The following is a 25,454-nucleotide window of genomic DNA, read 5'->3' as shown; positions in this document are numbered from 1 at the left end:
GTTGGACTGTGAAGAAAGCTGAGAGCTGTGAAGAATTGATGCTTTTGAACTGTGGTGCTGGAGAAGACTCTTGAGAGTCCCTTGGACTGCAAGCACATCCAACCAGTCCATCGTAAAGGAGATCAGTCCTGGGTGTCCATTGGAAGGACTGATGCTAAAGCTGAAACTCCAATACTTTGGCCACCTCATGAGAAGAGTTGACTCATTGGAAAAGACCCTGATGCTGGGAGGGATTGGGGGCAGGAGGAAAAGGGGACGACAGAGGATGAGATGGCTAGATGGCATCACCAACTCGATGGACATGAGTTTGAGTGAACTCCGGGAGTTGGTGATAGACAGGGAGGCCTGGCGTGCTGTGATTCATGGGGTCACAAAGAGTCAGACACGACTGAGAGACTGAACTGAAGTCTTATAACCTGGTAAACTGTAGAAACAAATTTAAATCGAGCTCTAAAATCCATATCTGGGGCTCCACACCTCCTGGAAATCTTTGGCAAGGTTATCTTTCAAAGACGCATTGTCTTTGCTTTCCCACTTCCTTTCTAGGCATTCAAATTTCTCTCTTAAATTCTCTGGGCCCACTTGATTTTAGTAGCAGGACCCTACCTAGTGCTGAGAAACTAAATATTAGGTGCTAGGTGTATTTTGCCCTCTTGTCAACTAATTCTTAATTGCTCCATTCAGGTTAAAGTTCCCAGGAATTCTAAGGTTCTTGCAGTCCCAAACTTTTCCTCTTTCTCAATGCAGTTCAACTTACACTCTTATTTGAATGTGGCTCCGGGTCTGAAGAAAGGTGCTCTAGCAGGGAGAGAAGACGCCAGCCCTCAACTAGCTGTGACCAGGGCGACACCCATCTGTAAATGCCCGCCAGGGAAGTTCAGGGAGGTCCAAGCTTTGTCCTTGGATCCTGCGCGCTACGATCTCGGATTCCCGGAGAGCGGGGCGCTTCCGGCGCGGGCCCCCTCCTCCTGAGGGCGGGGCCTGCCGCTCCCGCTCCCGCCTCCCCGGCTGCGCGCGGCTGCGGGCCGTGGTCACGTGAGCACGGCGCGGCGGAGGAGGGGCCCTGATTTCCGGGCGGCGGAAGGAGACGCGGCCGCGTGAGGACGAGGCGATTTGAAAACACGCTTTGGGAGCGAGAGGCTGAGGCTGGTGGCGCACGCCGTTGCCCACTGGGCTCTTCCTCGCACTTTCTTCCCCTCTACCTCCGCGCCCGGGTCCCGGCCGGGCCCGCAGGTGAGCGGCCGCCGCTGGCCTGGCCGGGCCCTCCCGGGGCGCGGGACGGCGCGCGGGGCCGTTGCCCCTCGGTCCGCGGCCCAGGCGGTTAGGGCGGGCTGGGGGCAGTCTGCGGCCCCCGGGGGCCGGGCCGTGGCGCTCGGGCAGAGCAGGGCCTGGGTGCGGAGAGGGGCAGCGCGGGGGCGGGGCGCCCCGCGGGCATTTGAAGCGTTTCAAGTGACTGGGCGGGTTCGCGCGGTTTCGGGTCTAGGAGACTTTTAGGCCGGTGTGCGTTAATTGGGCCCCGCATCCCGGACTGTGGTCCGGACCGCCGTCCCCGGTGGGAGAAGGAAAGATAGTTTCTTGAAAACCACGGGGTCTTCACTTATGGGATGCGGGACCAAAGTCTGGGGTTAAGGATGCGCAGTCGTCTCTTAATCGGCCCTCGCAGTCCAGGTGTGGGGTAACCAACCGAGCAGGTTCGGACCATCGGACGTCTCGAGTGGTCCTGGTCTGGGATATTTGTTCTTTGGAAAGTCAGGTGTCTCCGATTGGCCCCTAGGTACAGTTTGGAGGAACTCGTGAGCGTAAAGGGTTGGAGAGGAAATTACTAAAGGCCGAGTACAATGTGACTTCTTGAGTTTTTTTTTTTCGGCGGGTGGAAAGAAGTTGGCAATTAGGGAAGGGTAGTGAGTTGGCAGACAAACTAGCTGAAATTCGGTTCGGTGAAATCCTGATAGACTAGACTCTCCCTTTTGTTGAAATTAGAAAGCTTGTAGTTGGAGCATATGAAATTCAGCTTGAACACTTTTTTGAGGATCACCTGCTTCAAGTGATGTGAGAGCTCAGTCCCTGAGGTTGGTGTCCCTACCTTCTATTCGATACCACCTACTGTAAAAGTGGCTTGTGTTGGTTTCTCAGTCGTATCCGACGCTTTGTGATCCCATGGACTCTAGCGTACGCTCTCCGAGGGATTTTCCAGGCAAGAATACTGGAGTGGGTTGCCATTTCCTTCTCCAGGGATCTTGCTGACCCAGGGATCGAACCGGCTCTCCTGCATTGCAGGCCGATTTACTCTCTGAGCCACCGGGGAAGCCGTTTGGTTTGGTGTATTATGAAAATCTTGATTTTAAGCGAAAATAATAGTTGCTGTATAACTTTGAGTTCCTAGTATAAAAACGTTCCTTGTGTACCATAATAATGATCTTAATAGCTTGAAAAGTCAAGGAGGGGCGGTCAGTCCTGTTTGCTTTCCTAACAGGGAGAACAGAGTAATTAATACTAAGTGGTGGGTAATGCTTGTATGGGCTTGACTGTGTATTGGACACTGATCAGCTAGTTAGTGGCTAAAGATAGCACAGAGAATTAGGGGGTGGAGAGTTAATTGATTCAATTTTTCTGAATATCTTGTTCTACTTGTTTTCATCTCTGGTACTAGATAGTAATTGTAGCGAGAGCTCACAAATTGTGCTTGCTTAATTCAGAGAGGCCAAGTGAGAATTAGGGCCTTCTTTGTAGTTTTGACTTACTCATATTTTAGACCAGAATACACGACTGAAGTGACTTAGCAGCAGCAGCAGATCAGAATAACTAGAGGTGTGGGTGGACTGAAAATTTGGTATTGGGATAAATGAAATAAGGCAAGCCGTTTTGCCACCTTTCCCCCAATTCTAACCAGGATTGCAGCATATATAACATAAAGTTGGTTTTGAGGAGTTCAGTCTTATTTACGAAACCCTCTTCAAGTCCTTAGTGAAGGACTGACACATCTTTAAAATGGTTTTAGCATCACCTTCCTTGCATGGTCTTGTGAGAACTGAATGCTTTTGTATATCTACTGTTATGCTTGGTATGTACTGGTCATGAGACTAAGAAAATATACATGTTTGTGCTTATAGCATATCTATTTACCGTGCCAGGCACAGTTCTGAGTATTTTACACATGAGCTCATTTGCTTCTCATTCGTCTTACCTAGTAACAACTGTATGAGGTAAGCATTATTATTAGCCCCGTTTTGTAGATAAAAACTGAGACACGGTGATTTAACTACGGCTATAAAGTGCAGGAGTCTGGATAAGAGCTAGTTGCTCTCTTTTATCTGCTCTTAACCTATGTAGGGAGAAGGCAATGGCAAGCCACTCCAGTACTCTTGCCTAGAAAATCCCATGGACGGAGGAGCCTGGTAGGCTACAAGTCCATGGGGTCGCTCCGAGTCAGACATGACTGAGCGACTTCACTTTCACTTTTCACTTTCACACATTGGAGGAGGAAATGGCAACCCACTCCAGTGTTCTTGCCTGGAGAATCCCAGGGACGGGCGAGCCTGGTGGGCTGCCGTCTATGGGGTCATACAGAGTCGGACACGACTGAAGTGACTTAGCAGCAGCAGCAGCAACCTGTGTAGGGAGAAGGCAATGGCAAGCCACTCCAGTACTCTTGCCTAGAAAATCCCATGGATGGAGGAGCCTGGTAGGCTGCAGTCCGTGGGGTCGCTAAGGGTCGGACATGACTGAGTGACTTCACTTTCACTTTTCACTTTCACACATTGGAGAAGGAAATGGCAACCCACTCCAGTGTTCTTGCCTGGAGAATCCTAGGGACGGGGGAGCCTGGTGGGCTTTTGTCATGGGGTCACACAGAGTCGGACACGGCTGAAGTGACTTAGCAGCAGCAGCAGCAACCTGTGTAGCCAAACCCTAGGTGATAGGGCTTTAATGTGTTAAAACCTTGGAACCATGTGAATTTGAATGTAATGTAGTAGGTGATTGGCTTCTGGATTCCTGAAACTTCAAGTTTCTGGTCTTGCACCAGCCATTTTATTAATGTTAAAATAATGCAAACCTTCATTTTGTTCAAATTTCTTGAACTCCCACGTGTAGCATTGTGACTTAAAGTAGCTAGGCATAGGATAATTATGATAGATCAGGAGAAGTTTTATTTATTCCAGAGACACCTACTCCAGTGGGAATACAGTGCAAGGCAGGGTTCATTATTTTTGTGTGGAAAAGGTTTCAAGAAGGGCTGAGCTAGTTCCAGGTATAGAAGGCTATTTTTTTAGATAGAGGTTAGTTGATGGGAAGATAAAGCTGTAGAGGAAGTTAGGAAGGATCAGTGATCTGTCAAACCCAGGTGTTTTTACTGTAAGCAAGTAAAAGGAACAGCTGAAAGCTTGTGAGCCTTGATCAGATCTGTGTTTAGAAAGTGCCGTCTGGTGATTACCAAATGGACCATGAGGTGGACACTGGTGACAAGGCAGGAATACTGGTGGGGAAACTTGAACAGTCTTGGGTTGAAATAAAGGATTTAAGCAGGGGCCTGGAAATCGATATAAGGCACAGATCAAAGATTTTGTGTGTAAGTGGGATAATCTGTGTGTAAATTGAAAGAATGTGATGGAGAAAGGCAGTTGGACAGGGTTATACCTGAGTTATTTGTTATAATAGCAGCCGAGCTGGTCTTTGTTCCTTAGCCCCACACTGTATTTCCTTTTATATTGCTTTTTTTCCCTCCTGTTTTTGTTTCCGGTTTATATCTAGTCTGAACTTTTCCTGGTGTTCAGAATGCTAGTACTTTGATTTTTGCCTATACTAAGCTTATCCCGTATTCTTCATCTTTACTGTTTTCCTTGCTCATGAAATGCCCAGTGACTGTCCTTGCAGCATATCTGAATCGTCCCCATTTTCAGGCACCCAGCTTAGGTTCATGAAACTTTTCCTTGCTATTACAGGTTGCATTCAATAATAACATTGGTTTAGACTTTGTTTTGCTTGAGTTTCTTGGGGGTTTCTGGGGGCCAGGAGCTTCCCAGTAGGTGCAAGGTATACCTTTAGCAACTCTGTGCTACCTCCCTCTTGTCCTATGAAAACAAATAATTTTCAGATTTTTTTTTCCTTTTTTATTGACGTATACAGTGTCAGACTTTATTTTTTGGGGCTCCAAAATCACTGCAGATACTGATTGCAGCCATGAAATTAAAAGACGCTTGCTCCTTGGAAGGAAAGTTATGACCAACCTTGATAGCAGAGACATTACTTTGCCAACCAAGGTCCGTCTAGTCAAGGCAATGGTTTTTCCCGTGGTCATGTATGGATGTGAGAGTTGGACTGTAAAGAAAGCTGATCGCCGAAGAATCGATGCTTTTGAACTGTGGTGTTGGAGAAGACTCTTGAGAGTCCCTTATACTGCAAGGAGATCCAACCAGTCCATTCTAGAGGAGATCAATCCTGGATGTTCATTGGAAGGACTGATGCTAAGGCTGAAACTGCAATACTTTGGCCACCTCATGCGACGAGTTGACTCACTGGAAAAGACTCTGATGCTGGGAAAGGTTGGGGGCGGGAGGAGAAGGGGACGACGGAGAATGAGATGGCTGGATGGCATCACCGACTCTGTGGACATGAGTTTGAGTGTACTCCGGGAGTTGGTGATGGACAGGGAGGCCTGGCGTGCTGTGATTCATGGGGTCGCGGAGAGTCGGACACGACTGAGCAACTGAACTGAACTGATACATATATTAATTGATGTATACACAAGTTTTCTACTTAGCACATTGCTTGACCCAAGATTCCTATTTAGAACATTGCTTGACAGAGGTTCCATAGCCAAAAATATCAAGTAAACGGAGTTGTTTTTTTTTTAATTTTTTACCTTATAAAGGTATTTTCCATTTAATATCTTGATGCATTGGCATGGTTATTGTTGATTTTGACAATGTTAGAGTAATGTAAAGGTTAGAAAATACCGTCTTTATTCTTTTATAATACATCTTTGGTCTGTATTCATTGTTTTTAAATTCTTTCATCATAGTACTCAAGAATGACCAAAAAAAGAAAACGCCAAGATGATTTTCAGAAAGTAAAACTAAAAGTTGGTAAGAAGAAGCCCAGGTCAGAAAATGCTACTCTTACAAACTTTAAAACGAAGACTATACATCTGCCTGAGCAGCTCAAAGAGGATGTAACACTTCCAACAAACAATAGAAAACTTAACATAAAGGTAAATCATAAATATTTTTTGATAAGATAGGATTTTCCTTGAAGTCATCTAGAATGGTGTACTTTTATGGAAAGTTGTTTTTACTCTTAGGGTGTATTAATGGCTGAAGATTAGAGTTTTATCTGTTTTTCAGAGGTGATGCTGCCACTACAGCTTTCCCACTTCCTCCAGAAAGACTTGCTTAGCTGAAGTCAAAGTGATTTCTTCCTTGTATATTCATTTGATAATTTAGTATGTCCTCTGGAAGTAATTTTTATATCTTTTTGATGTGTCAAGTTTTTGATGTGATAGATCTTCAGCTGTTTTTATAGCTCATTAAGATAGGACCCTGTCTTACCATTTTTGAACTTTTACAATGCATAGCTATTCCAGATTCATAGTAAATGTGTGAAAATTGAAATTTAAGCAGTAGTTTTGCTTAAAAATATAACAGCTTTATTGAAATGTAATTTGCACATAATAAAATTTATTATTTAAAGTGGACAATTCAGTGGTTTTTAATATTTATATTGTTAGGCTGCTATCACAGTAATCTACTTTTAAAACATTTTTGTCACTTTAGAAAGAAACCTTATACCTGTTAGAAGTTGCTCCCCATTTCTTAACCCCCACTAGACAGCCACTAAGCTATCAAAGATTTGCATATTCTGGACTCTTCATATAAATGGAATCATATGAAATGTGGTCTGTTGTTACTGGTCTTTCACTTAGCATATTTTTCACTCAACTGTTGATGGGTGTTTGCTTACTCCCACTTTTTGACTGTTATAAATAATGCTATTGGAGACATTTGTGAACAAATCTTTGTGAAGATAGACATTTTCTAGTTTTGCTTTCTAATCTCTGCAGGTTAAATAATATCAAAAAGATACTTGAAGTTGTGGTGTATTTACAGATTATATAAATTATTCTACAAATAAGATTGCCATATGTTACACTCTGAATAAAATACACACAACCTGAAAGACCACTTAAAATAGGCAGAAAATAGTGTAAATATGTATATGGTACACAGTAGGTCTTTAAGTGGTGATGATGATTGCTGTCAGTTTAAACAACAGTGTGCCTAATCCTGTGTAATTTCACAAGGAGAAATACTGAAAGTTAAATAATTCTTTAATGAAGCCAAAGCTGTTTGGCTAAAGCTAAAACTGTTTCTGATTTTAACAAAAGCTACATTTTTTTCAAAGTAACATTTGAAAAATACGTAATGAAGCAGCCCTGGACACCCACTGAAGTGTCAGTTTATTAGCATAGTTTCAGTTAGCACTGTTTATTTGAAAATGATGTGTACGTTTGTGTATATACCTAAAACCTGTATTTTTATTTATAGGATCTGCTGTCACAGATGCATCACTACAATGCTGGGGTTAAACAAAGTGCTCTTCTTGGACTTAAAGACCTTTTGTCTCAATACCCATATATAATTGATGCATACCTTTCAAACATATTAAGTGAAGTGACTGCTGTGTTTACAGATAAAGATGCTAATGTACGATTAGCAGCAGTTCAACTTCTTCAATTCCTGGCCCCCAAAATACGAGCTGAACAAATTTCTCCATTTTTTCCTTTGGTAAGTGCCCATCTCTCTAGTGCCATGACTCACATTACTGAAGGAATTCAGGAGGACTCTTTAAAAGTTTTGGACATTCTGCTGGAACAGTACCCAGCTCTGATTACTGACCGTAGCAGTATATTGCTTAAGAATTTTGTAGAACTTATTTCTCATCAGCAGCCGTCCAAAGGACTGGTAAATAGAGACAGATCCCAGTCCTGGATACTTTCTGTAAATCCTAATCGGAGACTCACTTCTCAGCAGTGGAGGCTGAAAGTCTTAGTGAGACTCAGTAAATTCCTTCAGGCCTTGACAGATGGATCCAGTAGGTTGAGAGAAAGTGAAGGACTTCAGGAACAAAAAGAAAATCCCCATGCCACTAGCAACTCCATTTTTATCAACTGGAAGGAACATGCCAACGACCAGCAACACATCCAGGTTTATGAAAATGGGGGTTCACAGCCAAATGTCAGTTCACAGTTCAGGCTACGGTAAGAAGGATTTCAGTTATGTCCACACTCAGTTTTCCTATATTATAACTGCTGACCATTGATGGCTAATGGTGGGAGACATGCAGTTGTCTTCCATAGTTTCATATAGTTACTCATAATTTAATTTTATTTACTGATGGGAGGAGTTATTTCAAAGTATATTAATTTACTCATTTCTAGCAAAGCCTAATGGAAAGTAAAAATTGATAGTCTTTTGGCTTTGTCATCTTAGAATTCTGTTTTTCTTGCTAGTGTTGATCAATGTAATTATCAATTCATGGTACTTCATTTTGCTGGTACTTAATATATTTAAGATTTAAATTAAACAAAGAGTAATATTTTTTAATTAAATTAAAATTTTTTCATTCTTACCTTTCCTTACTAGGTATCTGGTTGGAGGACTAGGCACTGTGGATGAAGGCCTGTCGTCTATTGAAAACTTGAAAGGATTTATTGAGATAATAATTCCATTGCTAATTGAGTGCTGGATTGAAGCTGTGCCTCCACAACTAGCGGGTTCTGTTGGAAATGGTGTAGAACGAGAACCTCTGCAGGTTATGCAGCAAGTTCTTAATATTATTTCCCTTTTGTGGAAACTCTCTAAACAACATGATGAAACTCATAAATTGGTGAGAACTACTGGGTTATTTTCTGAGTAATGCCTTTTATCATAACTGGACAGATTAGAAATCAGTGTATTACTACTAACTAGTTATGCATTTTCCGAAAAATTCCCAAAATTTAACTATAAACTTCTAACATTTGCTGAAAACTGCAAATTAAAATAATTCTGTGAGTTTATTATCTGTATCTTTTAATTTTTAAGTGAAATATATAATAAGGTGCTTGACTTCTTTTTTTATTAACTATATAAAATATAATGTAATATATAATATTTTATAATTATATAATAATGTTGCTGCTGCTGCTGCTGCTAAGGCGCTGCAGTCGTGTCCGACTCTGTGCAACCCCATAGACGGCAGCCCATCTGGCTCCCCCGTCCCTGGGATTCTCCAGGCAAGAGTACTGGAGTGGGGTGCCATTGCCTTCTCCGATATAATAATGTTACATTGTATTATTTACAGTAGGTTGATTACATAGGAACATTCTAGTATCTGGAGACCTCTTCCATGATTTAAAAAGTTGGTTATTAAGTAGTGTCTTCCAGTTTGGGCCATGTTACAGATTTTATGCCAAGAAATGGACGAAATTGAAGATCTCATATCTAACCCTGAGTTGTTTTTAAACTATTACGTTTCAGGGGAGAAACTGTATGTAAATTTGCTTGGTGTATGCTTTTTTGTCTTTTTTCTTGATAAAGGATATAAATTGGAAAACATTTCTTAAAGTTACCTTTAGTAGGTAAGCTGCAATTGCAGGTATGGTGCAGGTGAAGTTAACCTAAGTAATTCCAAGTCATAGAACAGTTTCCTGCTAGCAAACATGTTTCTCGATGAGTGAATTTACCTCCTGTTTGGGGAGATTTTTGAGTATTGGTGGGTTTTTTAAAAGTGTTATGTTGTAGGGAATATAATACATAGTCCATGGCACAAGTAAGGAAGAACATGCTTAAGTGATGCTTGATTAACGTGGTTAATCTTAAAAAAGGTAGCTGCTGGAACAATACTTTAAAGCTTGGTGCATTGTTTTATAGGAGAATTTCTGCAATGACTTGACTAGGAAGTTGTGAATCTTTGAAGTTGCCTACATAAGTACAGAATGGACAAGGCAGTATTTTAGTTTTGTTTAGGTCTGTTTATTTCAGGCATTTGAGTGTTTGATTATTCATGGGCACCTTAATACTTATTATTGCTTTAGTAATATTTATAATTAAAATGGTAGGACTAAATGCAGATTCATTAAGTGTGTTGCTTTGGATCATCTGGTATCATTCAGATAACACTAATAGAATCTAAACACTGCATTGGTTTTATGAATATTTAAAATAGTATGTTTTAGAAATATTCTGTGCTATTACAACTAAAATTATTTATTAGCAGTAACACAGGATACTAAATTCAGAAGACTGTTTCGCACAGACTGTTGAAGGTTATGTAGAATAGTAAATTGGGATACTGTATAAAATTGAAATAAACCAAGGGTGGTTAATTCAAATAGAAATAGTATTTAAAAGCATCCGTTGGTAGAGTTCTCTAATTTACCATGGCAGATTTGAACTGTAATAACTGAATAAGGTAAACCTATTACTTTTCAGACAAAGTATAAATGTGTATGTTACACCAGGTAACATTAAATGCCTGTTGGTTAATTTTTCATTACCATTCCCGCTGTTGGTTCCTCTTCCTCATTCACCTTAGTTATAGCTTTAGTACTTAAGGTACTGAGTGGTCAAAGTTCAAACTTTAGGAGGAATGAAATGGCATTCCTTGGTCTTAAAATCTAATTATGCACCACAGGCTGAATTTTTTTTTTTTTAATTCAGAAAACGTGTAGCTTTTCTGTTGATAAATTGGCATCTGTATTAGGCTGCAACCTTAGGGTAACTGACTGCTTACTTTTTAAGTTTTGCTGAATGCATATAGTGTGTTTGTATTTTGCTGCATAATTGAGAAGTTTCATTTTTGTCCAACTATTTTTTTAAAAAAAACTTTTTAGGAATTTGAAATCTTTCATCTTTGGAAAGAAATCTCAAGTTAACACTAAATCTTATTTGCAGTGGTTGAGTACTCAGATCCTGACTGAGGTGGTTTATTTCTAATACACTTTTTGTATCCTTAATTTAAAGTATACTGTGTTTAATATTTTTAAAACACACAGTGTTTTAAAATACAATGTAACATTAACTTTTTAGTTAACTTCAGGTTTTGGAGGCCTGTATTAATAGCTTTAGGTCAGTATTGTAATTTTATACACTATAGAGATTTTGTTGTGTCTTAGCTTTGTATTTTAATGCTTGCTACTTTCAGTCAAATGTTTCTTTATTGTTTCATTTTTACCATGAAGATCAGAATCTGTGAGAAAGAATTGGATGCAAAGGTTAATTGAGCATCTATAAATTTGGCTGTTTAATTAAAATTCAGTTCCTCTGTAAACAGTAGTCACATTTCAAATGCTCGGTAGCTTCAGGTAGCAGTGGCTACTCTATTGGACAGCACAGATATAAAATAGCTGTCACTGCAGAAAGGTCTTTTGAATAGCACTGCTTTGCAGCGAGTTAGGTTCTGTGTTAGACTGTGGGAATATAGAGATAAACATGACTGGCAAGGCAAACAGTTAGCTCCTGGTGGGGTTAAGAGATGGTAAACAGATGATGTCTGTCATGTCATCATTAGGAAGAAAGATGAAAGTGGGATAAGAGAGAACATGTAATGAAACTGTGCAGGGAGGGAACTGTTAAACAGGTGGTCAGGAAATGCCTTCTTAATATTTGCATGTCACGAAATGAAGAGAAGGAGTGAGTCTTGTGAAGACCTGTAGGAAGAACCAGGCACAGGGAGCAGCAAGTGCGAAACCCTGAAGTGAGAACAAGTTTGACATATTTGAAGAATGGCAGCAAGGCCTGTGCAAGTGACGTACTGGAACAGTGATGGATGATGAGGGGAAGTGACGGTAGCCACATCATGTGGTGCCTTGTGGTCTGTGGTAGAGAGTTATGATTTTAACCTCAGTGTGGTGAAGAGACATTGGAGGGTTATGAGCAGAGGAGAGGCGTGATCTAAATTATATTTATTTAACTTTAATAGAAGGACTGATGCTAAAGCCTGAAACTGCAATACTTTGGCCACCTCATGCAACGAGTTGACTCACTGGAAAAGACTCTGATGCTGGGAAAGGTTGGGGGCAGGAGGAGAAGGGGACGACAGAGAATGAGATGGCTGGATGGCATCACCGACTCTGTGGACATGAGTTTGAGTGAACTCCGGGAGTTGGTGATGGACAGGGAGGCCTGGCGTGCTGTGATTCATGGGGTCGCAGAGAGTCGGACATGACTGAGCGACTGAACTGAACTGAACTGAACTTTAATATGTCAGATTTACAAATAGTAACTAACAAACTCCCATGTCCTCATTCTCCAGCTTTAGCAAAACTAGGGCCCAACTGAGATCATTGATCCCATGGATGACCTGTCCTTCCTTTATATACATTATTTCCTTTATCCTTTCCTGTAATATTTTGAAGTGTGATTTATGTTTTAAAAGATCATGCTGGCTGCTGTGTAGGGGGGGCAAGAGGAAAAACATGAGGACCATTGGGAGACTGAAACAGTAATCTTAAGTGAGAGATAATAGTGGCTTGCAGTTGAATGGTAGCTAGCAGTTGAAGTGATGAGAGGCAGCTGGATTTTGGTGAAACCAGCGGGAATGCTGGTGTATATAGTTAAGGAAAGAGGAGCAGGAGTGATGCCTATATTATGGTCCAAATGATGGTGTGACTACCCATAGGAGAGTTCAGTTTATTCATGTAAAATTTAAGATGCTTATTAGAAGTCCAGGAGGGGTTGTCAAGTACACATTTTTAGGTCAAGAAAAAGAGAAGAACCTAGTGAAGGTAACTAAGGAAATGTGCTGCAATAGCTAGCTATTGATTTATGGTCTGAGTTTGGCCTCCAGTTTTGCTAGAGCTGGAGCTAGCTGTTGTAGCATCTTATGTCCCATATCCCAAGCAACCCCTCAGTCACTGGCAGACTGCAATGATTGTTCCTCTGGATAGTAGGACATCAGTGTTTCAGGTAGGAGAACATGATACATTGAAGAATACTGCTGAAGAATTTTAGACAAGTACATTGATTTGTGAAGGTGTTAAATGCCTTTAACGAGCAGTAGAATTTCTAGAGAATATAGTTACTCTTAAATGGAACACTGGATAGAAGATTTTCTTGTATATTTTATAAATATTGTATTAGCAGTTTGAATTCAGAATTTTATTCAATCTTACTTTCTCCCTTTTTTCCCCTTTTAAGTAGATGAAATGCATATAAAAATAAAAGTACCAAAAAGAACTGTGGGTGAAAATTGGATGGCCTAACAGTTTATTCAGATTTTAAGATTTATTTACATATTATATCATTAGCAGAAGATGTATTATAAGGGTAAATTTGTAAGTGAATATTGACAAGTTGTTAAGTTTCTGCTTAAAGTCTTATTTGCTATTGTAAGTTATTGTTTCTTAAAGATTTTCTAATCTGTGCTTATTTTACTAGGAGTCATGGCTTCGAAAGAATTACCTTATTGATTTCAAACACCATTTTATGAGTAATTTTCCATATGCCTTAAAAGAAATAACCAAGCAAAAAAGGAAAGAGACAAATAAAAGGTATTGCCATTCTCTTCCACTGTTTAACCTGACATTTTCAGAAAACAGTCTTAAACTGAACTTTGTACACTGAGGTGTTTTTATCTAGACTTTGTGAAGTAAAGATAAAAGCTGTAGTATCTGATCTTAAACAAGTCACTTTAAGCTCTGGACTTCCAATTTTATTTAATTTTTATTTTTAATCTGTAAAGTGAATGTTTTGTGCTAAATGATTGTCAGCTGTCAAATTATATAGATAAGAATTTAATAAAAATTTGCTAAGAGTGGATAGTTTATTTGTGAGAGGCATTGTGTAATTACTGAATCTTTGAGAGCTTAGCATCACTAGTTTCTGCTCTCCTTTATATACACAAGAAAGCATAATGTAACTATTATCAGTATCCTGATTGAAGAGGGATAATTGGAGAAAAGTATGGATAAAATTTCACTGGAAAAGTGTAAGTCTGGAAGTAATTTGAAATGTTTACCTGAAGTAAGAGCAGATACCTAATAAAATTTGACAAGCAGATACACGTTAGAAAACTCAAGGTGCAATTCCCCAAATGAGCAAACACTTAAACAGATGTTAAAGTCTGTCAGAAGGTTCTTAAATTTATCAAAAGGGAGAATCAGTGAGGCTCTTTGGGCAGAGTTCAGAGGTTATGCTTAGAAGTGATAAGTATGTTGTCGGCAGATAAACTTCATTCATTCAGTAAAGTTTTTTGGTCTCTCACTGTAAGTAAAGTATTATGACAGATAATTAGATGTCCTAAGGTATACTCTTTGATCTCTTAAGTGATTTCATATTGCAAAAATCAATACAAAATCTTAAAATTGATAAAAATGTATGTTAGACTCTAGTCATGAGATGGAAATCATACCAGTGATTTTCAGAGAATTTAATACAAACGGTTTTTAACTAGGTATTTCCTAGTTTAATGGAAAATGGAAACTAGTTATTTCCACTTCATAGTGGAAAGACAAAAGGGAGCAGTAAGGTATTGTAGAGGTAGACCTGCAGGAAGTAGCCACTTGACTGGGAGAACAAAGAGAAGAGGGCAAGCAGCTTGAAGGAAAGGCTGTCTGGAGCCCAACTCAGACCTCTAGGAAGGGGTTCACACTTGCTGGGACTAATGTCTTTGAGATCAGGAGAGGGGCCCAGTGGGATAGGGGTACAGGGTTCAGCAAAGAGAGTTCTGACTGGCTGGTGCTGCTGTTCTGGGGGCACGATGATGCTGGTTCTGTGTCAGGAAATACAGACTGGAACCAACTCTGGCTGCTAGAATGAACTGCTGCTGGCCTGAAGTGTTGGGTTGCACTGGAAGGAAGCAAAAAATAGGAGTAGGAAGCAAACAAAGTGCCGCATTTTCCTCCTACAGCTTTCCAGTCTCAAGTACCCCTTTGCTTCCCAGGTGACTCAGTGGTAGAGAATCCTGCCAATGCAGGGGACAGATTTTGATCCCTTGGTTGGTAAGATCTGCTGCAGAAGGAAATGGCTACCCACTCCAGTATTCTTGCTTGGGAAATCCCATGGACAGAGTTGCCTGGCGGGCTACAGTCCACAGGGTTCCAAAAGAGTCTGACACAGCTTAGTGACTAAACAGTAACAAGTACTTTATTGGCAGAGCCTAACAAGAAGCAAACTGTAAAGGAAAAACTGTGGCTCACTCCCAGGATCACAGAGTAAGAAGTGTGGAAGGGTGGTTTTAAGGCTGAGAAACAAAAGCTCAATAACTTGCAGGAAGAAAAATGAATCTACATATTTAACACAAGGCATATTTAAGTGTCATTAGAACTTTATAATTAAGAAATGCTATAGGAATTCATAGGAGGAGACAGATCCTTGTTAGGTTAAACAGACAAAGCAGTGTTGGAGAATAGTGTTTTAACATGAATGTGATTCTAGCAGGCCGAAGTGAAGTAGGGGATGATTGCAGTAATGGAAGGAGATACTATCGGGTATGAGAAAGCTATAGAATTGCATAATGGAGAACGCGGGACAGACCTGGATCAGATCGGTTTCTGCTGATGACTAACCTTAATGCTGAAAGTCATTTTTTGTCTCTGACCCTCATTTCTCTTTCATCATTGATTGATCCTTTTGGCATTGAAGACTATTGGTTGGATCAAAACCATGTTTTAGGACCATTAATTTAGAGTTTCTGGAGTTGGAGGTGACAGAGAACCAAATAGGGAGATACTTTCTACAGAAGTTTTTAATCAGGTGCATGGATAAGCTTCAGAATATCCTTCAATGCGTGAATATAATTATGTGTTTTTTATGTTGTCAAGTAAGAGGTTTCAGATATAATTTTCATCAAAATGGGATTAAAAGGATGTTTGGAATTTGGAATTAACATTAAATGTTAAGTAAACTAAGATCATGGCATCTCGTCCCATCACTTCATGGGAAATAGATGGGGAAACAGTGGAAACAGTGGCAGACTTTGTTTTTTTGGGCTCCAAAATCACTGCGGATGCTGATTGCAGCCATGAAATTAAAAGACGCTTACTCCTTGGAAGGAAAATTATGACCAACCTAGATAGCATATTAAAAAGCAGAGACATTACTTTGCCAACAAAGGTCCGTCTAGTCAAGGCTGTGGTTTTTCCCGTGGTCACGTATGGATGTGAGAGTTGGACTGTGAAGAAAGCTGATCACCGAAGAATTGATGCTTTTGAAGTATGGTGTTGGAGAAGACTCTTTGAGAGTCCCTTGGACTGCAAGGAGATCCAGCCAGTCCATCCTAAAGGAGATCAGTCCTGGGTGTTCATTGGAAGGACTGATGCTAAAGCTGAAACTCCAATACTTTGACCACCTCATGCGAAGAGTTGACTCATTGGAAAAGACCCTGATGCTGGGAGGGATTGGGAGCAGGAGGAGAAGGGGATGACAGAGGATGAGATGGCTGGATGGCATCATTGACTCGATGGACATGAGTTTGGGTAAACTCCGGGAGTTGGTGATGGACAGGGAGGCCTGGCGTGGCATGCTCTGATTCATGGGGTCGCAAAGAGTCGGACACGACTGAGTGACTGAACTGAACTGAAACTACTCAAGAGCATATGGGTGTATGTCACTATTCACTTTATTGGACACTTAATATGTTGAAGGCACTTAGGAAAAAGAGTGTAGGGTAATAAGAGTGTATCAATATAGTAAGGAGCTGGTCCTGCTCTTTCATGGGGGGCATAGGTCCTAGGAGGGCTGCCTGCCTAGGGAGTAACTTGTGCGAAGATAAAAAAGGAATTAACTATGAAGAGACTGAGGTGATGAAATTGTGGAGTTTTTAACAAAAGCTGATTGACAGTATTATCATAAATTTCCCTAGTGATTTGTTTTGAGGGTCCGCAGGCTGCTCTTGTACTTCCATAAGGAAATGCGTTGAATATTTCACAAGTAGCCTTTAGAGGCTATCTACTAAATTCACAAGTTAAAGTTAGTGGAGCCAATGTGGCCTAGGCCAGTGGTCTTCAGTTTTGACCTGATGTATAGATTTTTGTAATCTTGTTGAACTGTGGAGTTACAAAAGATATTATTTTCATTGTGGTAAAATGTCCATAGCATAAATTTTAGCATTTTAACCATTTTTAAAATGTACTGTTCGGTGGCATTAAGTACATTCACATTTTTCATGTTGCCAAACTGAAACTCAGTACACATTAAGTAATAACTTCTATCCTCTTCTCCCCCCCAGGTACTGGGAACTGCTATTGCATCTTTCTTCCTTTATTAATTTGACTGTTTTAGGTACCACATGTCAGTAGAAACTTACAATATTGTTTTGTGTCTGGCTTAACTTCACTTAGCGTGATATCTTTTACGTTAGTCATGTTGTGGCACTACTAGCGTTTCATTCCTTTTTTTTTTTAATGGAGTTTATTTTTTAGAGCAATTTTAGATTCATAGTAAAATTGAACAGAAAATATGGAGTCCTCATATACTGTACTCCTGCCCCTATGGATGCATAGCCTCCCTCACTGTCAGCATCCCACACAAAAGTTGTATATTTGTTGTAAAATACGAACTTAAATGACACATCATTTATACTCAAAGTCTTTGGTTTATGTTAGGGTTCGCTCTTGGTGTTGTACAGTCTCAGTTTTGTGTAAAGACATGGTGTCATACATGGTATTTTCACTGTCCTAGAAACAAGTTGCCCTCCAAATATGCAAGTTCTGCATCTGTGGATTCAGAAAACCACGATTCATAAACATGATACACTATCTGCAGTTGGTTGAATACGTGGATGTAGCATGGTCTGGAGGGCTAACAGTATTTTTCACCACCATGCATTCACAGTTTAAAAGAACATGCCAGTTTCACTCAAAATTGTTCTTAGTGAAGTGGTAAAAATTACTAATCTTATTAATCGTAATCCTTGAAAACACATATTTTTAATATTCTGTGTGGTGAAATGGGAAGTGTGCCTGAAGTGTTTTGGCTGCATACCAAAGAATGATGGTTGTTTCAAGGAAATGCACTTGTCATTCTGTTTGTATTTTCTGTGATGGACATCATTTTAATTTGAATAACTGACTGTGGTTATTCAGACTTGGCTATTTGCAGATATTTTCTCAGAAATGAATAAAGTAAGCCTATCAGTTCCAGGCAAATAGTGTCAGTGCTAGCGATAAAATTTGAACTTTCAAACAAAAATTAATGTTTTGGAGAACTTGCATCCACCATGAGTTTTATCTGTATATTCTACTTTTTTGCTCTTCATTTTTTTCATCTCTCTTCATCAGGCTTATTTAGAAGCTACTAGAGAAGGAAATGGCAACCCACTCCAGTGTTCTTGCCTGGAGAATCCCAGGGACGGGGGAGCCTGGTGGGCTGCCGTCTATGGGGTCGCACAGAGTCGGACATGACTGAAGTGACTTAGCAGCAGCAGAATATATGTATTCTCCTTTATTTCCAAGGACTATTTTAACAGAGCACAGTACTTGGGTTTGGCAGTTTTCTTGTTTGAGCATACTGACAGTAACACTTGGCTCTCTCTTGGTTTCCACTGCTGTTAGGAAGTCAGTTATGAGTCTGAACTATTGCTACTTTATAAAAGTTACTTCCCTCTCCCCACCCCCACATAAGACTTTTCTCCTTGTCTTTTATTTTCTGCAGTTTGACAATGATGTATCCAGATATGGTTTTCTTTTTTATTGATTTTCCTTGGAATTCAGTGAGCTTCTTAAATCTGAGATCTTGAATGAAGTGTCTAAACACATCTGAAAAAAAATCTCATCTTTAAAAAAAAATTAGTGCTGTTTTTCTTCTTCCCTTTAAAGACTAATTGAATGTATATAAGACCCACTTACTGATTTTTCTGTTTCTCTTTCTCATTCGAACATACATTTGTTGAATTTGTTTTGTTTTTATTTTTCAGTTCTAGAGTTTCTGTCTAGTTATTCCAGCACTGTTTGTGGAAGACTATTGTTTCTATTTTGGATTGCTTCTGCTCCTTTGTCTAAAATCATCAGATGACGGTACTTGTAGGCCTATCTTGGGGTTCTTGCATTAACCTATGTTTGTCTATTCGTTCACGGGTACCATATTGTCTTGATTACTGTAGTACAGTAAGTCTTGAAATTGAGTGGTGTGAGTCCTCCAACATTGTTCCGCTTCAGTCTTATATTGGGTAGTCTAGTGTTTGCCTTTGTGTATAAACTTCAGAAATCATTTTGTTGATAACTGTAAAGTAACTGGCTGGGGTTTTGATTGGAATTGTGTTGAATCTATAGATCTAGTTGGGAAAAATTGTTGTGTTAACTACTGAGATGATGCATAACTGGCATTGTTTTATGTAAGAGCTCTTTTTACTTCCAGTTCACCCTTACTCTGGAAGGGAAAGCCCTTAAGGGTCCAGCTTGAAGTAGGGATAGTATACCAGAGTCCCCGGGTTTGTCTGGCTCTGGGGCTTGACTTTTCCCTGTGAGGCCTCTGAAAGGTTACTTCAGTTTTCCAGCCTTTTCTTTGGAATTGGCAGCAGCCTTTGGATCTTGAGTGCTATGGTCTTGCTTTATTTTGGGGACCCAGCAGTTGTTCATCCTCTTGTTACTTCTTGAATGCTTTTGAGTTGTTAAAAACTATTTCATCCAGCTTTTAAAGTTATTTTCAGGAAGGGAATCGGTTCTAATTTCCTCCTCTATCATTGTTGAAAATGAGTTTCCCCAGTTTCCTGCCTCCCTCATAGAATTGGTGGTCAGTGTATTTAGACTTTAAAATTTTGTGTAAATTCTTGGAGGAGCAGGATGAATTCTCCCAACTTCTGAATGTCTATTGACACCTTCCAGACAGTAATAGGTTATACTGCTTAAGATAAACTTAAGTAGATCTTCAAAAGCTCTACCTGTGGTGTAGAAATGTTGCAGTTGAGTTTTTGTGTAGTCTGGTTAGTATAAAATGTGCCTTGGTTTTGGACACTGAATAGTTGGGCAAAGAACCTACCAGTAGTTTGGGGTTTGTAGTATAGATTGAAAGTCATATGTCCCAGTTTTCATTCATTCTTTCTCTTTGTGATAGAATTCCCAGTTTTTTGCTGGGCATTTGCTGTGCTGTGCTGTACTTACTCATGTCCTGACTCTTTGCGACCCCATGGACTGTAGTTTGCCAGGCTCCTCTGTCCATGGGGATTCTCGAGGCAAGAATACTGGAGTGAGTTGCCATGCCCTTCTCCAGGGAATCTTCCCAACCCAGGAATCGAACTGGGGTCTCCTGCATTGCAGGTGGATTCTTTACCAGCTGAGCTAAAAGCTCACATACATGTATGCATTTAAGCAGATTTCAGATCCAGCTAATTTTTATTCTTCCTATACATCCCCCTTTCTCCTAGTCTGTACCAGCTTTGTTTCTTGTGCTTGTCACGTCTTGCCTGTATTGCTCCAATAGACATATAACTACTTCTTTATTTAGAGTCTTGTAACTGATTTTTTCTTTTTCATCAGCAGAAATGAAAGAACTTTTCAACTATGTTACTCCTGTGCTTGCAGAATTGATTTTAGTGTCCTTAGCTTTCAACTCTTTGTGATCTTGTCCCATTTGTCATTCTTAACCCTACATTTGATACCCTAATAACACCAAATATTAAAAATTTCTCTTCCCTTGTATTTGTGGTTCCTTACTACTGTATCCTTTCTCATGCCTAATCCAGGGTTAACTTTTTCTTTTAAAATAAGTTAATTTCAGGTATTTAGTTTAATCAACTTTACATGTTTCTGAATAAGAAAATAAATAGGCTCTGCTGTTGAAAGCAGTGTAGCCTGAAATCTACACTGTGTTTATATATCTAGTGGTTTATATCCTAAGTTGCAAAGTTTGTTTTTGTTAAGATAATCTATTAGAACCTTTTTTTTGAAATCTTTCAAGCTTTGAAAGAAATGTGTTTTATATGGCTAGGAAAAAGTGATTTTAATATGTGAGTCATAAAATTAAGCTGTTTCAGAAAAAAGTGATTTTAATATGTGAGTCATAAAATTAAGCTGTTTCTGAATCGGGCTTATCTAGACCAGTCTCCTGTTTCACACATAAGGAAATTGTGGCCAGCAGAAATTAGTGATTCTGTTAAGTCAAAATTAGTTAGAAGCAGAATCAAGGTCTATTGTGAGTTTCATCGTAATATAATATCTGCTTAAAATCTTCAAGTCTGTTGAAGTTTTCAAGTGTTCTTACTCCCACATTACATATAGGATTACCAAGCAGTGTTTCAAGGGCCTGTATTTTTTGTGTGAATAGCAACTTGGGTAATGAACTGAGTAGTATATATTCTTAATTTATGCCTTAACAACCCTGATTCTGTAATGAATGGTTTACTTACAATTGCTTTTGTATCCTTCTTGGCAATTCATTCTGGGAGGAATGAAGTGAACGTGAAGTCACTTAGTGGTGTCCGACTCTTTGTGACCCTATGGACTGTATGTAACCTTTCAGGCTCCTCCATTCATAGGATTTTCCAGATAAGAATCCTCGAGTGGGTTGCCATTTCCTTCTCCAGGGGATCTTCCTAACCCAGGGATTGAACCTGGGTCTCCTGAATTGTAGGCAGACTCTTTATCCTTTGAGCTACCAGAAAATCTGGGAGGAATAGTTAAGTAAGTGAAGCAGCCATGGTAGATACAACACATAACAGTTATGTGTGTCTTTGTTTTTAGCATCAAGCATTGCACGATTCTCTCGAATAATGTAGATCATCTTTTACTGAATTTAACACTGTCTGATATCATGGTCTCCCTGGCAAATGCCTCAACTTTGCAGAAGGATTCCAGTTGGATAGAAAGGATAAGGAAATTTGTAACAGAAACCCTTGAAGATGGCTCTAGGCTAAATAGTAAGCAGCTGAACAGATTGCTTGGAGTCTCCTGGAGGTTAATGCAGATACAGCCAAGCAGAGGTAGGTGTTAATGCTTTGTCCTTATTTAAGAGAGGAGCTCTTATGCATGCTATTAATATTTAGAGTCTAACTTTGAGTTCATAACTGTCAAAGATTTCACATAGTCATTTACGTTCAAGCCATAAAAGGTAGCTGGCATAGTCATGAAGGAATATCTCCTTGAACCCTGATGGCTGAGAACACCCCTTTTGCAGTGGGTAGGTCCACTCTGAAGCTGATGGGTAGGTTTTCTACTAGATTACATAGTTGGACTGAAAGGAGGTAAGTTTTATTAAGAGGAAATGACATTGTGCCTAAGGATGAAGAAATTCTCTTTTCTGATCTAATTTGACTAGAAATTGATCCTTATCTCTTTACCTTTCTTGTAGCTTGAAGTTATGTTGCATTAAGTCAATTGTAGTGTGACTTACTAATTCTTTTCATTCAAAAACAGAACTTTCCTGTTTGGTTCCTGGCTTATCCACCTTTCTAGTATTCTGTTTTTTGTTGTCCTTTCCTAGGTTTGTTGTGTCTTAGGAAAATTTGTACTGTAATCTCTGGTTGGTTTGACTTTTGTATTAGGCCATTGATGTAGGATTTTGATGGTAGTCGTCAGTTTGTGGCTAAAATCTGCTTTGTCATAGGAACAAGGTGCTTCTGTGCTTTTTAAAAGAATTACGGTGCTGGTGAAGAAACATTTTGACTCATGCAGTTGTTTTCTCTTGTTTTTAGAGGCTACAGAGTCTCTCATAAAGGCAGTTTATACATTGTATCAGCAGAGAGGCCTTCTCATTCCAGTTCGGACTTTGTTACTGAAGTTTTTCAGTAAAATCTATCAAAAAGAAGAACTGAGATCTTACAGAATCCGGTACAGTTCCCTTTGTTATTTTGCTTTTCTTTTTCTTACCAGGTTACTTTGTAATCTGTATAAATAAGATGATAGTGATTATCTTTGGAGAAATTCTCTCTTTTTATCCTTTTTGGTTTCATTAAAGTTTTTTTATAAAGAGGCATACATAATAGTTCCAGTTATCTTTATACACATAACTGAGAAGGTAAACATCTCTTTAAGCATATGTTTCCACTTGTCTGCTTAACAGCTAAAGGACAGTTGGAACCACCTGTGGCAGCCTCAGCTTTTTCTTTTGCTTCCCATAAAATTTATGGAGGTTTAACTTCTGGCCGTTAGTGACATATTGGGACGTATGTTATAAGAATGAGGGCAGTAGAAGAGGAGAGGTGTACAATAGGTGAAGGAGATTAAAAGGTAAAAACTTAGTTATTAAGTAAATAAGCCATGGGGATGTAATATACAGCATAAAGAATATGACCAGTAATACTGTAGTAACTTTTATTAGGACAGGTGGTTACTAGACTTGTGGAGACCATTTGCAATGTGTACAGGTGTCAGATTATTATGTAATATATACCTGAAACTATCATAATACTGTGTGTCAAAAATGTTTCAGTAATTTTTTTTTTAAATGGGAGTATTTTAAAGTGAAAAAGCTCCTGGCTTAGTTGGGTGCTGTCTGGTGACATAGACAACACAAAGAGTGGAACTAAGCAATCAGTTTTTAGATATGGTGAGTTTGAGGTTTATTTGGGATAGTCTGGAAGAGATGTTTGGGTGAAAGATAAGAGATTTGGGATACCTCAGCATACATAGGTAGTTATTAGAACATATTCGAGTCGTTACTGTGAGTCGTGTGCTTTTCTTAATTTTTCAGTAATTCTCATACTTTGATGTAGGTACCGTTGGTTTTTGCCTTATAGAAGGAAGCTTAGGTTAAGTAAGTTGGTGAGTGTCATGCTGCTAAAGGGCAGCCAGACTGAGACTTAAGTTCAGGTCTGTTAGACTCCAAAGGTCATATGTAAATCACTAAGCTCTTGGGGGACAGCAAAAGTGATTGCTGAGTCCGAGATGAGACATTAGAGAGTTAGCAAGTATATGAAAGAACTGAAATAACACAGGTTTGAAGCCACTTAATGTGGGGGCACCCTATACTGAATGCATCAATTACTTAATATAGTAAAATAATTATTACAAATTAGTGTAAATAGTTCACAAGAAGTTAAGAAGAGTCTATGTCCTTTAAGATAAAATTACAATTTACATAGTGCCCCAAATTACATAAACTTTTAAAATTCAGTGGGTAAAGAAAACCTTAGAGAATGCTATAGCTGAATAAATGATGCCAGCCATCTTATAGGCTCTCAAATGTTTAAATAAGTGTGGTGTATTTCCCTTGTCTTTGATGGCCTTAGATACCGTAGTAAAGTGTTATCACGTTGGTTGGCTGGATTACCACTGCAGCTTGCTCATCTCGGCTCCCGAAACCCTGAACTTTCAACACAGCTTATTGACATTATCCATACTGCTGCAGCCCGAGCAAATAAAGAGCTGCTCAAAAGTTTACAAGTTACTGCTCTCCGAATCTATGGTAAGAGTTTTGTTTATCTGTGTAAGTGGTAATCAGTTTACCCCAACTTAGGAACAGTGTTTCAAAGGGGAGATCTTTAGGTTTTACTTTTCCTTCAAGTTATACATTAATTATACCATGGTAAAATGAACAAAATATCAAACAGTAAATTCATTTTCAGTAGTATTACTTAATACAGTAATTTTAGAAAATTAAAGGTTGTAGATGTTTCTTCAGATCTTAAATTGTCTTTTAAGCCACGAAACTCACAAATTCAAAACAGATTAGGTATTTTTACAGAATTCTTTTGAAACTTTGATGGCAAATTTTACTTATTTAATCATTATAGATATCTTGTATGGCTTTCATATATTAATTTTTTATTCACCCCTGAAACCTTTTAATTCTTTAAGCAAAAATATCAATAAAAACATACTGACATGTATACATATGTATAATTAGTATTTATTATTGGGACACAATTTATATACCATAAAATTGGCCATTTTACACTGTGAAATTCATTAATTTTTACCATATTCCCAAGATTGTGCAGTAGTCACTATTATCTTATTCCAGAATATTTTTTATCACCTCAGAAAGAAACTCTACCATTAGTAGTCCATCCCTATTTCCTCATTTCTTCCTTCCTCAGCTCCTGGCAGCCACTGCTCACCGTTTCTGTCTCTTTGTATTTGCCTATTTTGGTCATTTCTTATAGATGAAATTGTATAATGTGTATCTTTTCAGTCTAGATTCTTTCACTTAGTGTACTGTTTTTAGGATTCATTCATGTTGTAGCATATATGAGTACTGTATTTCTTTCTAATGCTTAGTAACATTCCATTGTTGAAGATACACCACTTTATCCATTTATTAGGTGACGAACATTGGTTTTTGTCTACCTTTTGTGTGTGGTATTATAAAATCTGTATTTTTTAGTATTGCTTATACATAGGGGCGTGTGTGTATACTCAAGTCTTTGGTTTTAAATTAGCTTGATATTATAATTGTCCCTGTTTGGCAAAAGTGCTTGTTTTTTTCTTTTTTTTACTGTTTTGCTTTGTTTCTGATTCCTTTAACTCCATCAGTTTTTATTTCAAATAACACATTTGAATGTTATGAAATTGAGTGTTAAATGTTATCTTTAAATAATGATTG

At 39.0% G+C, this 25,454-nt stretch overlaps 1 protein-coding gene across 1 annotated transcript in view; it reads left to right on the top strand.

The window, feature by feature from the left end:
* Window positions 1–1,054: 1,054 nt before the first annotated feature.
* TEX10 (testis expressed 10) overlaps window positions 1,055–25,454 on the top strand; it is a 48,829-nt gene continuing 24,429 nt past the window's right edge. The window contains exons 1-8 of the mRNA XM_055427155.2: window positions 1,055–1,233; window positions 6,020–6,208; window positions 7,542–8,254; window positions 8,640–8,883; window positions 13,416–13,528; window positions 21,653–21,891; window positions 22,603–22,738; window positions 24,139–24,314. Coding sequence (XP_055283130.1) covers window positions 6,029–6,208; window positions 7,542–8,254; window positions 8,640–8,883; window positions 13,416–13,528; window positions 21,653–21,891; window positions 22,603–22,738; window positions 24,139–24,314 — 1,801 coding nt within the window. The 5' untranslated portion in view covers window positions 1,055–1,233; window positions 6,020–6,028. The remainder of the gene's footprint in view (window positions 1,234–6,019; window positions 6,209–7,541; window positions 8,255–8,639; window positions 8,884–13,415; window positions 13,529–21,652; window positions 21,892–22,602; window positions 22,739–24,138; window positions 24,315–25,454) is intronic.

Source organism: Moschus berezovskii, chromosome 7, assembly GCF_049115385.1.
Source record: "Moschus berezovskii isolate FMDL1 chromosome 7, NW_MosBer_1.0, whole genome shotgun sequence".
NCBI classification, from domain to species: domain Eukaryota; kingdom Metazoa; phylum Chordata; class Mammalia; order Artiodactyla; family Moschidae; genus Moschus; species Moschus berezovskii.
The sequence above is the reverse complement of the archived record's forward strand: the minus strand, read 5'-3'. Positions and strand labels throughout refer to the sequence as shown.